Source organism: Bufo gargarizans, chromosome 1 (assembly GCF_014858855.1).
Source record: "Bufo gargarizans isolate SCDJY-AF-19 chromosome 1, ASM1485885v1, whole genome shotgun sequence".
Lineage (NCBI taxonomy): Eukaryota > Metazoa > Chordata > Amphibia > Anura > Bufonidae > Bufo > Bufo gargarizans.
Window position 1 is genome coordinate 349,842,328 of NC_058080.1, and position 12,789 is coordinate 349,855,116.

A 12,789-nucleotide genomic window follows, 5' to 3' on the forward strand; every position below is an offset into this window, starting at 1 on the left:
CAAACGTATCTTTTTTTACTGCAGAGGAGAAATCTCGTCTTGCAGCGCCGCATACACCGACTTTTGTGTAATCTGACAGCAGCGCAATGCTTCTGTCAGAAAGCACATCAGTACTGCAGCTGGTTCATCGGTTGGTCCACCTAGAAGGTAAAAAAAAAAATGTGAAAAAAACCAGGCCGCAACACAATAAATTTATTAACATGAACTTTATAATAACATTTAAACAGAACATTAACTTTTATAAACTTTATTGAACTTTTGGAACAGAACAATAACGGCTCACTACAGTAGTGGTTGGGGCCACGGAACCTCCTGAATACAGCAGGTTCTCTATGATCTCTTCCTGAAACTTGAGGAAGGATCTTGTTCTCCCAGCCTTACTGTAGAGAACAAAACTATTATACAGAGCCAACCTTCTTATACCACCGTCTGGTTCTGCTGGAAAGTAAATAGGGAGCCAGCATCTGGCCATTGAAGTCCACCCCTCCCATGAGCAAATTATGGTCGTGGACCAAGAGGGGCTTTTCAATGACTCCGGTTGCTAGTTCAATTTGGATTGTCGTATCTGCGTGAATGGAGGAAAGCATGTAAACGTCACGCTTGTCTCTCCATTTCACCGCAAGCAGTTCTTCGTTACACAATGCAGCCCTCTCCCCACCCTTGCAAGATGGGTGGTAACGAGCTGTTGGGGGAAGCCCTGGCGACTAGGTCGCGCGGTGCCACAGCAGCCAATCTGTTCTAAAAACAAATGCCTGAAGAGGGGCACACTTGTGTAAAAATTGTCCACATAAAGATGGTACCCCTTACCAAATAAGGCTACTTTCACATTAGCGTTCGGGGCTCCGCTTGTGAGTTCCGTTTGAAGGCTCTCACAAGCGGCCCCGAACGGATCCGTCCAGCCCTAATGCATTCTGAGTGGATGCGGATCCGCTCAGAATGTATCAGTCTGGCATTGTCTGTCCTCCATTCAGCAGACGGACTACCCGTCTGGCCGTGCGGAGGCAAACGGATCCGTCCAGAGTTACAATGGAAGTCAATGGAGGCGGATCCGTTCGAAGATGACGCAATATAGTACATTTTTCAAATGGATCCTCCCCCCGTTGACTTTCAATGTAAAGTCTGGACGGATCCGTCTAAATACAAATTGTACTGTACTTTTTTAGTAAAATATAATGCAGGCGGTTCCGTCTGATCGGATACCATCGTTTGCATTATAGGAGCGGATCCGTCTGTACAAATACCAGACGGATCTGCTCCAAACGCAAGTGTGAAAGTAGCCTTAGGGTGACACCAAGTCCCAGACTGTCTTCCCACTGCTCCCCAGGTAGTCAAGCAAACCGACCGGCTCCAGGGTCTGATCTTTACCCTCATAGACTTGAAATTTGTGCGTATAGCCTGTGGCCCTTTCGCAGAGCTTATACAATTTGACCCCATACCAGGTGCGCTTGCTTGGGATGTATTGTTTGAAGCCAAGGCGCCTGGTAAAATGTATTAGGGACTCGTCTATGCAGATGTTTTGCTCAGGGGTATAGAAATCTGCAAATTTGGTGTTAAAGTGGACTATGAGGGGCTGAATTTTGTGGAGCCGGTCAAAAGCTGGGTGGCCTCTGGGACGAGAGGCGCTGTTGTCACTAAAGTGCAGGAAACGCAGGATGGTCTCAATCGTTTCCTGGACATGGCAGCAGAGAACATGGGCATGTGATGAATTGGGTTCGTGGACCAATATGACCGCAATTCATGCTTTTTTGTTAGGCCCATGTTGAGGAGAAGCCCCAGAAAAATTTTAATTTCGGAAACTTGGACAGAAAGACTGGGCATAAAAGCTTCCCGGGTTGGCGGCTATAAATTGAGTGGCATACCGATTTTTGTTTCTGCCATGACTAAGTCCAAGAGCTCCGCAGTCAAGAACAGCTAAAAAAAAAAACAGTGCCGATCCGAGCTGTCTCAACCCGAACTCCAGACTGGGCGGTGAAAGGGGGAACTACTGGTGCGGCTGAAGTTGGGGGCTGCCAATCGGGGTTTGCCAGCACCTCAGGGACTCTACGGGCCTGTCTGTGTGGTGGCTGCGATGGGGGAACTAATGCACGTGCCACCGTACCAGCTTCAACTGCCCTTCAGGTGCTCACCACTTCACCATGTTCTACGGCAGTGCTGGTACTAGGTCCAGGATGGGATGCGCTGCTGGTGTATGCCTCACCACGTAATCCGACAGTGCCAGCCCTGCTCTGCTGCCCTTGAAGCGGATCCTGCGCAACCTGTGGTCTAGCAACACGGGGCCGGGTACGCCTGGTGGTATCAGGGACCTCAACCTCCTCGTCCGAACTTTGGGTCAGACTGCCACTGCTTTCTACAGGTTTGTATTCTAACCCGCTGGATCCGTCAGATGAGGGTTCCCATTCCTCATCCGACTGGGTCAGAAGCCTGTAGGCCTCTTCAGAAGAATACCCCTTACTTGCCATTTGGTCAACTAAATTTAGGGGGTATTCCCTGAGACTACCCAAGAAAAAAAGCAAGCCTGTCTTACAAATTGGAGGCTAACGAAGTACCGGAAGCCGCTGCGATTGATAAAAAAAATATCAACAGATTTTTATTTTTTTTATCGCCGCAGCGCTTGTGAAGTGATCAACAAAAAAAAAATTGGCCCTGTGGCGGGCGTGGGTGAACACGCGTGTGGGCAACCGATCAGGCCTGATCGGGCAAACACTGCATTTTGGGTGGAGGGCAAACTAAGGTGACACTAATACTATTATAGATCTGACTGATCAGTTCTGATCACTTGCAGATTCTATAATAGTAGCGATGCTGATTAGCGATACGCTAATCAGCAAATCAGTGACTGCGGTCCGGTGGGCTGGGCGCTAACCGACGCTAACTACCTAAACAAAGGGGACTAAACTATCCTAAAACCTAACAGTCAATACTAGTGAAAAAAAGTGACTTTTTACACTGATCACTTTTTTCCCTTTCACTAGTGATTGACAGGGGTGATCAAGGGGTTAATTGGGGTGATCTGGGGGCTAAGTGTAGTGTTTGGTGTACTCACTGTGATGTGTGCTCCTCTGCTGGGACCAACCGACGAAAAGGACCAGCAGAGGAGCACAGAAGCCATTTAACACCTTATAATTATAAATATAAAGTGTTATATGGCTTCCGATTCAGTGTGTGTGTGTGTGTGTGTGTGTGTGTGTGTGTGTGTGTGTGTGTGTTCCCCCCCCCACCAATTTGCCAGCGCTGATCATTGGCTGGCAGGTTGGTGATGAAATACTCCTTTAAAGGGTTCCTACCACCAGAAATACTGTTATGTAGCTGACTGACTACATAACAGTATGTTTCTAACAGTTGTTCCTGCAGCCGTTTTTGTTAAAAACATACTTTTCATAGATATGCTAATGAGCCTCTAGGTGCTATGTGGGCGTCATTAGCACCTAGAGGGCTCCGTCCACTAACCATTTCAGCCGCCCATCGCGTCCCTCAAGCCAGCCCCGCTCCTGTTGATTGACGTGAAACCTCTCAGTATCGAGTACCAACTCCAGCGCCTGCGCTGTCCGCTTCTGTATTCTCCCGGCGCCGGCTTCCTCACTGCGCCTGCGCCAACTAAGTTACAATGAGGAAGCCGGCACCAGGAGAGCGGCATTCACTCACTGCGCCTGCGCCGAATACAGAAGCGCACGGTTCGGGAATTGGTACTCGATACTGTTATGTAGTGCTGACATTAGCGCATCGCTAATGTCAGTCAGCTACATAAAAGGGTTTCTACCACCAGAAATACTGTTAACGATTCCCGGCCCGCACTGCGTATGTGCGGGCCGGCTCTGCCCGAAATCTCGCCTCTCGCGAGAGGACGCATTGGCAGGACACGGTCCTGCATGCGGCGGTCCTGTAGTGGTTAAAGAGAACCTGTAATCAGGATTTTGTGTATAGAGCTGAGGACATGGGTTGCTAGATGGCCGCTAGCATGTCCGCAATACCCAGTCCCCATAGCTGTGTGTGCTTTTATTGTGTAAAAAAAAAAATGAAAAATATGCAAATTTATAACCTGAGATGAGTCCTGTTTGTGAGATGAGTCGGGGACAGGACTCATCTCAGGTTAATTTGCATATGTTTTAAATCGTTTTTACACAATAAAAGCACACAGAGCTATGGGGACTGGGTATTGCGGATGTGCTAGTGGCCATCTAGCAACCCATGTCCTCAGATTTATACACAAAATCAGTGACTTATTTTATTTATTTTTTATATTTTGTTGCTGTTTTTCATTTCACTAGTACTATTCCATAAATTCTATACACAATCTTGTATGTCTGTTGCAGTCGGCACAGAGATTGAACATACTGTTGATAATGAATCCACTTTCAGTTTACTCTGCTGTGGTGGGAAAATGTTATCTGTATAAAAAATGTTTTTTAAGGGGTTTTCTGAGATTTCAACCGTCATCAATATCTGATTAGTGGGGGTATGACACCTGTTACCCCCTCCTCTGTTTACTAAGCACAGCACCGTTCATTGTGTAGTGGCTGTGCTTGGTAGTACACTCAGCCCCTTACCAAGCACAGCCACAATACAATGTACAGCAGTGTGATTTGTAAAATGCAAGAAGGCCACAGTGCTCACCGGTGTCTTCTCAAACAGCTGATCAGCAGGGGTGCTGGGTGTCGGACCCCCCACTGATGATTTATCGTGGCAAAACCACAGAAAACCCCTTTAATGATAGGTGTAGAATAACAGTGACTTTTTGTGTAAGCAACAAAGACTCAACACTGAGATCCCCAGAAATGTTTGTTTTTAGCTTTATTGGATTTGACAGGTATAAAGTCAGATTTGTTAATCTGAGCTTTCCTTGCACTTTTTTTTACCTTCCCTGTGGGGTGCAGCTGGGTTCTGGAGCCCTCGCTTTGCTATAGCTGCTCAACTTACCCTTTTGTTTTCAGGTTAGCCTGGATATTGCTGATGGTGTTTCCAGGCATTGTAATGAACTGCTGCGTTTTGCTTACCTAATTTTCAACCGAGCAGATTCCATTAGATGCAACACAGTGGCAGGCAAGACCCACTTCACATGAGCTTGTTCGATGCGTGAAACAAGTTCTGTTTGCTCCAGACTAAACTGTACCTTTGTCAGACATAATGACTTATGATGTTGTGATTTCCTGTGTGATCTAGGTTTGGGTGATATCAAAAATATTCCCACGATAAGGATGTCAAGAAATGTATCAAAATAAAGGTATATATTGCAATAAATACCCATTTAGCAGAGAAAAAAAAACTTTGACCTACGCACACGCACGCTCACACACTTCTATAGATCCAAAGTAAAATTTGTATTGGCTCAGCAGAGGCAAATTGCGTCTCTCCCGAAATCGTGGTAGACTTTGGTAAATTACTATGGTATTCCTTTCTGTGTATTTAAAAACAATTTGAAATGGGATTCCGAAGTGTTCTTTTGTAACGAGGTACCAGCCAGTATCAATGTCAACTTCAGATTCGTATTTTAAAATGCATAGACATGAATACAGTAGTAATTCACCCTAGTTTCGTGTGACTAAGGTAGGGTTGGGCGATATACCGGTATCACGATATACCGCGGTATAAAAAAAAACTGCGATATGGCGATATCGCTGTTTCCTAAATACCGCTGTATATTTTGTGACGTCATCGCCTTTAAAAAATGGGTTCCCCATCATTATCTACCAGTTTCTTCCAGCAGCTGCTCCTCCTGCTTGCTCCGAATGTACTGTCTCCGCCCACCGACCGACGTCTCGCGTCAGAATCGGGTGACGCCCCCAGGCTGAGTTAAGCAGCGCAGTACAGCAGCGACTGCTGAGTCGGCTCAGTCTCAAGTGAACCGAAGGTCAGGAGGGACTTACAATGTATAGTTATTGCAGGGACTCAGATAATCGTCTGAGAGTTTATTAGGGCTCTTTCACACCTGCGTTCTTTTCTCCGGCCTAGAGTTCCGTCGTCGGGGCTCTATGCCGGAAGAATCCTGATCGGTTTTATCCTAATGCATTCTGAATGGAGAGAAATCCGTTCAGGATGTCTTCAGTTCCGGACCGGAACGTTTTTTGGCCGGAGAAAATACTGCAGCATGCTGCGCTTTTTGCTCCGGCCAAAAATCCTGAAGACTTGCTGCAAGGCAGCATCCGGAATGAATGCCCATTGAAAGCTATTGATCCGGATCCGGCCTTAAGCTAAACGTCGTTTCGGCGCATTGCCGGATCCGACGTTTAGCTTTTTCTGAATAGTGTCCCGGCAGCCATGGTAAAGTGTAGTGGGGAGCAGCATACTTGCCATCCGTGCGGCTCCCGGGGCGCTCCAGAGTGACGTCAGGGCGTCCCAAGCGCATGGATCACGTGATCGCATGGCACGTCATCCATGCGCATGGGGCGCTCTGACGTCATTCTGAAGCGCCCCGGGAGCCGCACGGACGGCAAGTATACTGCTCCCCACTACTACTATGGCAACCAGTACTTTAATAGCGTCCTGGCTGCCATAGTAACACTGAACGCATTTTGAAGACGGATCAGTCTTCAAATGCTTTCAGTTCACTTGCGTTTTTCCGGATCTGGCGTGTAATTCCGGCAAGTGGAGTACACGCCGGATCTGGACAACTAAGAGGCCTTAGTTAAAAGAATCGTGTCAGAGTCCCTGCCAGACTTCCTGATCTGCTACATGCTAGACTGCTGCATGCACCCTGTACACACTCCCCACCCCCTGGACGGACTTGTCGGGAGACAGGGAGCCGCAGAGCAGTAAGCCTGGCAGGGACTCTGTGACACGTCTCTGACTCATTCGATTCTTTTGACTAATAAACTCTCAGACGATTCTGAGTCCCTGCACGACTCCCCCTGTGCTGTGAGTCAGTGCTGGACTGCTGGTTTCCTCTGATTGGTTGGAGGGTGGGGCTAGCTTCCACTGTCGGTTCCTATTACACTGGCTGCTGCTGCCTCTATGCTAATCGCGGTGAGCCATCATGAGTCCCTCCAGTACCTCCCCCCATGACATGATGAACAAGGAGGAATTATGGTGGTGGCAGCCTGGCAGGCAGGTGGCAAGTCAGTCGCACAGGTGTCCATAATACATTGGGGGGGGGCTGCTGGTCAGAATTTTTACACTTAACGAATAATTGTCAGCAGCACATCACCTTGTACAACTAATGAGCGACTAGAGATCAGGAACTGACATTCATTCACGATTATTGCCAATGATATTCCATGTAAATAAGCTAATTTGTTTGGAATGTCCCAAAGCTTGTTGAAAAGTTGGATTTTGACTTGTAGGGAGCTAATTCCACAAGATGGCGCAAGCGAGATGAAACCTTTTTTGTGTATTCTTTCCTATGAAGCATTGCCAATAAATTCCCTATTGTGGAGCACTTCCATCGAGTCTCCATACAGTGCTGGTCTCTAAGGACAGCCAGTACCCTGCCTAAGAAATAATAAACCTAACCCCTTAGTGAATGTGTTTCGAGTCACCTTACAAACGCACAAAAGGCTGGGCAACTGCTTTTTTCATGGCGATCATGGGTCTCCCCCGTCGTCGTCGTCCCAAACCACACACGTGCACACACGCTGGTCACTAATGGGTTAACGGGACATCCATGTGTTTCTTAGCACAATGACAGTCTTCTGCAGTGAATTTGACTGCAACATATCTGTTCAGTGGAATGAGCCTGTGTTTTTCCCAGCACAGCATATGGGTACACAGCAGGGACAACCCAGAGGATATACCATCACCTCTTTGGGGAAACCCCTTTAATATATCCATAGGTGTGCTTGAAAATACTGCAGAGGATTAACTGGCAGATTAATATAAATTTATACTTAAAGGGGTTGTCCAAGATAATTAACAAGCCCTGGAATGATTTAAAAAAAAGGGGGTATAGTTGCCTCCAGAGGGTGCAATAATGTCTGTACAAGCGTCATAGATGCCTTAGACCTTTCCCTGAAATTCATCAGCACAAGGTGCACAGCCATGCTGCCTGTGCCAGAAATAAACAAAACTCACAGCAAGGAGCTTTGTTGTTTAGACTAGTAATGATTCCCTGCATAAATACCCACCTCTTGGGCTACATGCTGTCCGCATTTCTGGAGCGTGCCGCTGATCTTCCGGTCAGCGGCTCTGGAAAAAAATGGAACATGTCCTATTCTCTGCAATTGTGGGCAAGAATAGGCATTTCTATGGGGGTGACGGCCGGGTGTATTGCAGATCCACAATACACTTCCGACGTGTGAATCGACTCTAATAGATCTTTTATTAGGGTGAATAGGACTTCACACTCTCCCTGCTGCCCTGTGCATAGTACACATGGCTTCAGTAGCATCTTGGCTGCCATGGTAACTGATCGGAGCCCAAGGATTACACTGCTGGGGCTCTGATTAGAAACTGCCACCAATAGGGGAGGGGGGACCCTGTGGCCACTGCCACCAGTTTTTAATACTGGGGAGTGGGGTGCACTGGCTATGTGATTCTGCCGCCTCCTGTATTTGCATTAGACGTTAATTTTCATTGTTGGCGCAGTGCGCCCGCCACTTCTCCTCCCATCTCTCCTCTTTGGCAGTGGTGGCACAGGGGGGAGGGAGAGGCTGCTGAGTGAACTTGGAGCACGCTGACAGCAACTCGCTCCAAGTTCTGTGATACTAGACTGCGCACCCCAGTATTGAAAAAATGGAAATCCTGGTATCGTATTGAAACTTTGATACCCGAAACAACCCTATTCCTGCGCATGAGCCCTAACTCCCTGTAGTAATAAACCCCAGAAATACATCCAGGCCCCTTTTGAACTCTTTTTAGTGAACTCCCCATCACCACCTCCTCAGGCAGAGAGTTCCATAGTCTCACTGCTCTTACCGTAAAGAATCCTCTTCTGTTTGTGTACAAACCTTCTTTCCTCCAGATGCAAAGGATGTCCCCTCATCTGTCCTTTGGGATAAATGGATAATGGGATTTGTAATTGTCGGATAACCCCTTTAAGTACTAATATGACACTTTAACCTTTTTTTCTTTTTTTCTTTTTTTTTTTTTAAGAACATGGTCATGAGTTTTCGAGTATCAGATCTTCAGATGCTTCTGGGATATGTTGGACGCAGTAAAAGTGGTTTGAAGCATGAGCTTGTCACTCGTGCATTGCAACTGGTGCAGTTTGATTGCAGCCCTGAAGTCTTCAAGAAAATAAAGGAGCTTTATGAGACTAGGTATTCAAAGAAGGTCACTGATGTTGTTCCTGCTGCCCCAGTGCCACAACCACACCGTTCACCAGACTCTTTGGCTGTCCATCCATCTTATGACCATGGAACATCGGGCCCAAGGACTTCTCTTTCTCCACCTAACATGGACTACCCAGCCCTCTATGGCAAACATGTTAATGGCCTTTCCCGTATACCTCCCAAAGTAATGACCAAACCTGAGGTTCGACTTGTGAAGCTGCCCTTTTATGATGTAGTGGATGAACTTTTAAAACCAACGGAGCTTGGTGAGTTAAGATGTTTTCAGTTACTTGTAACAAATCTTAATAGAATAGACTGAAATGTTGATATATTTTGAAGGTAGTTTTTCATGTGAAATAAGCACTATATAGTAAAACAAAGTCTGTGTATGTAGAGTACAGACCAAAAGTTTTGAAACGCCTTCTCATTCAAAGAGTGTTCTTTGTTTTCATGACTATGAAAATTGTAGATTCACACTGAAGGCATCAAAACTATGAATTAACACATATGGAATTATATACTTATCAAAAAAGTATGAAACAACTGAAAATGTCATATTCTAGGTTCTTCAAAGTAGCCACCTTTTGCTCTGATTACTGCTTTGCACACTCTTGGCATTCTCTTGATGAGCTTCAAGAGGTAATCACCTGAAATGGTTTTCACTTCACAGGTGTGGGATTTCTTGCCTTATAAATGGGGTTGGGACCATCAGTTGCATTGTGGAGAAGTCAGGTGGATACACAGCTGATAGTCCTACTGAATAGACTGTAAGCTGCTTTTTTTTATTGCCATAATACAAATTCAAAAAAAAAAAAGAATGGTCATCATTACTTTAAGAAATGAAGGTCAGTCAGTCCGAAAAATTGGGAAAACTTTGAAAGTGTCCCCAAGTGCAGTCACAAAAACCATCAAGCGCTACAAAGAAACTGGCTCACATGTGGACCGCCCCAGGAAAGATAGACCAAGAGTCACCTCTGCTGCGGAGGATAAGTTCATCTGAGTCACCAGCCGGTCCACAGGTTAACCGCAGCTCAGATTAGAGACCAGGTCAATGCCACACACAGTTCTAGCAGACACATCTCTAGAACAACTGTTAAGAGGAGACTGTGTGAATCAGGCCTTCATGGTAGAATATCTGCTAGGAAACCACTGCTAAGGACAGGCAACAAGCAGAAGAGACTTGTTTGGGCTAAAGAACACAAGGAATGGACATTAGACCAGTGGAAATCTGTGCTTTGGTCTGATGAGTCCAAATTTGAGATCTTTGGTTCCAACCACTGTGTCTTTGTGCGACGCAGAAAAGGTGAACGGATGGACTCTGGTTCCCACCGTGAAGCATGGAGGAGGGGGTGTGATGGTGTAGGGGTGCTTTGCTGGTGACACTGTTGGGGATTTATTTAAAAATTAAAGACATACTGAACCCTCATGGCTACCACAGCATCTTGCAGCGGCATGCTATTCCATCCGGTTTGCGTTTAGTTGGACCATCATTTATTTTTCAACAGGACAAGACCCCAAACACATCTCCAGGCTGTGTAAGGGCTATTTGACCATGAAGGAGAGTGATGGGGTGGTGCGCCAGATGACCTGGCCTCCACAGTCACCGACCTGAACCCAATCGAGATGGTTTGGGGTGAGCTGGACCGCAGAGTGAAGGCAAAAGGTCAACAAGTGCTAAGCATCTCTGGGAACTCCTTCAAGACTGTTAGAAGACCATTTCAGGTGACTCCCTCTTGAAGCTCATCAAGAGAATGCCAAGAGTGTGCGAAGCAGTAATCAAAGCAAAAGGTGGCTACTTTAAAGAACCTAGAATATAACATATTTTCAGTTTCATACTTTTTTGATAAGTAGATCATTCCACATGTGTTAATTCATAGTTTTGATGCCTTCAGTGTGAATCTACAATTTTAATAGTCATGAAAATAAAGAAAACGCTTTGAATGAGAAGGTGTGTGTGTGTATATATACTGCTGCTGCTGACGACCTACTTGTTGGAGGGGTATATACAGTGATGGGCTTCAGGGGGACACTGTAGGTACCTTTTGTCAGTAGTTTAGCTGCACTCCAGAGAATTTTTCACAGCAGCACAGTGACCAGGGGGCACAGGTACACCTAAGGACAGAGCAGCCACGTGTGACAGGAAAGCCTGCTCCAGCACAACAGCCCCTGTTCTCCCAGCTACTGTGCATCTGCCGGCTCAGACACGCGCTCTCCTACCTCCAGCCGCAGCACATTCCTTCAGCCACACTCGCTCTGCAGACAGAGTAAGTCAGTGGAAAGACAGATGTCCGGTACATTGCAGGCTGCTATCCCAATGCTGCACAGCCTGCGATGTAGCGGTAACATGCAATGCGCCGGCCAGGTCAGTTGCTGGCTAGTGTCAGACAGGACTACTCCAAACTCCTGACATACGGCAGGGGGCATGAAGGGGATGACCGATCCTGGGGATTTCAGTAGGACCAGTAGATCTAATGTTTATCTTTTCAGCGCTCTTCACTGGTAGCTGTTGGGTAAAAGAAGGTTTAAGTGTTTTTTAGAACTCAATGGTCTGTTCCTCTGTTGGGCTATGTTCATATGTGCATCAGAGGAGTCATTCAGCAAATAGCATTTATTATGTAGAGAGGTAATACAATCCACTTTCTAATGTATTGTGATACTGAGAAAAATGTATCAAGCCAGCAAAGAAGCAATATGGATAATGAAAATACATTTGGAAGTGCCTTGTACTTTCTCTACATGATAAATGCCATTTGTTGAAGTGACGACCCTTTTTAAGGACCTCCTTTTATGATTCTGTCAAAAAATACAGTACGAAGTAGCACAGTAAACTCTTGTCTGGCAAAACGTGGGTCACATGACTGGAACCCCATGGACTCCATTATACCAAGTGGGGCCTGTTGCACACGGCTCGTGTTTTTCATGTTATGGATCACTCGCTTGCATTATTTGTGTTCACCACCTAATACAAAGCTTAACAGCGGAAATGTAGAACACATCATATGCCACATCATATTTGTTTTATTTCCACATAATTTGTCCCCAAGAGGTCACCGAAAGACCTAACTGAGACTACGAGGCTTTCTTGCACTATTTCCACTGTAACTGAGGCATTCGAAGGATGGGGGCTTTGTAAAAGGCAGAGCTGACCAGCATCTCCTCCTGGGACCTGGCAGCTCTGAGCGCCTCTGCTCCCGAGACACCTGGCGATCACGTGAATGCCGGGTCTAAACTGCAGAGCGCTCATTAAGGAGAAGGCAGAAGCGCTGATAAACTGCTGCCCCTGCATTGTAGGGTATGTGCCTCAAAACATAGCCATACAATTTTATGGGAATTCAGTCTTATAAGCCTGAGAAATGCGTCCCTTATGCAAATAAGGTTTATGGTGCATCGTGGGTCCGGCCGCTTAGTATGGTGCATGATTGATCTTCCAGTAATGCTGCCCATACCTACCTCCCTTGTTCAATTAACAGACCCTGAAATATCTGAGACAGCAGCAGTGATGCAGGAGAAACCAGGTGCAATAGAGTGGCTCGGCCTACAGTGCACCGAACCCTTATTTGCATAAAAAGCTTTTCTCTGGATTAGAGAG

At 46.3% G+C, this 12,789-nt stretch overlaps 1 protein-coding gene across 4 annotated transcripts in view; it reads left to right on the forward strand.

Moving 5' to 3' along the window:
- The window catches only part of PIAS4 (protein inhibitor of activated STAT 4), a 95,134-nt gene that overhangs the window by 49,999 nt on the left and 32,346 nt on the right, over positions 1 to 12,789 (forward strand). For all 4 annotated transcript variants that reach the window (XM_044268460.1, XM_044268450.1, XM_044268477.1 and 1 more), the window contains exon 2: positions 9,022 to 9,466. In XM_044268460.1, the coding sequence (XP_044124395.1) occupies positions 9,022 to 9,466 (445 nt within the window). The remainder of the gene's footprint in view (positions 1 to 9,021; positions 9,467 to 12,789) is intronic.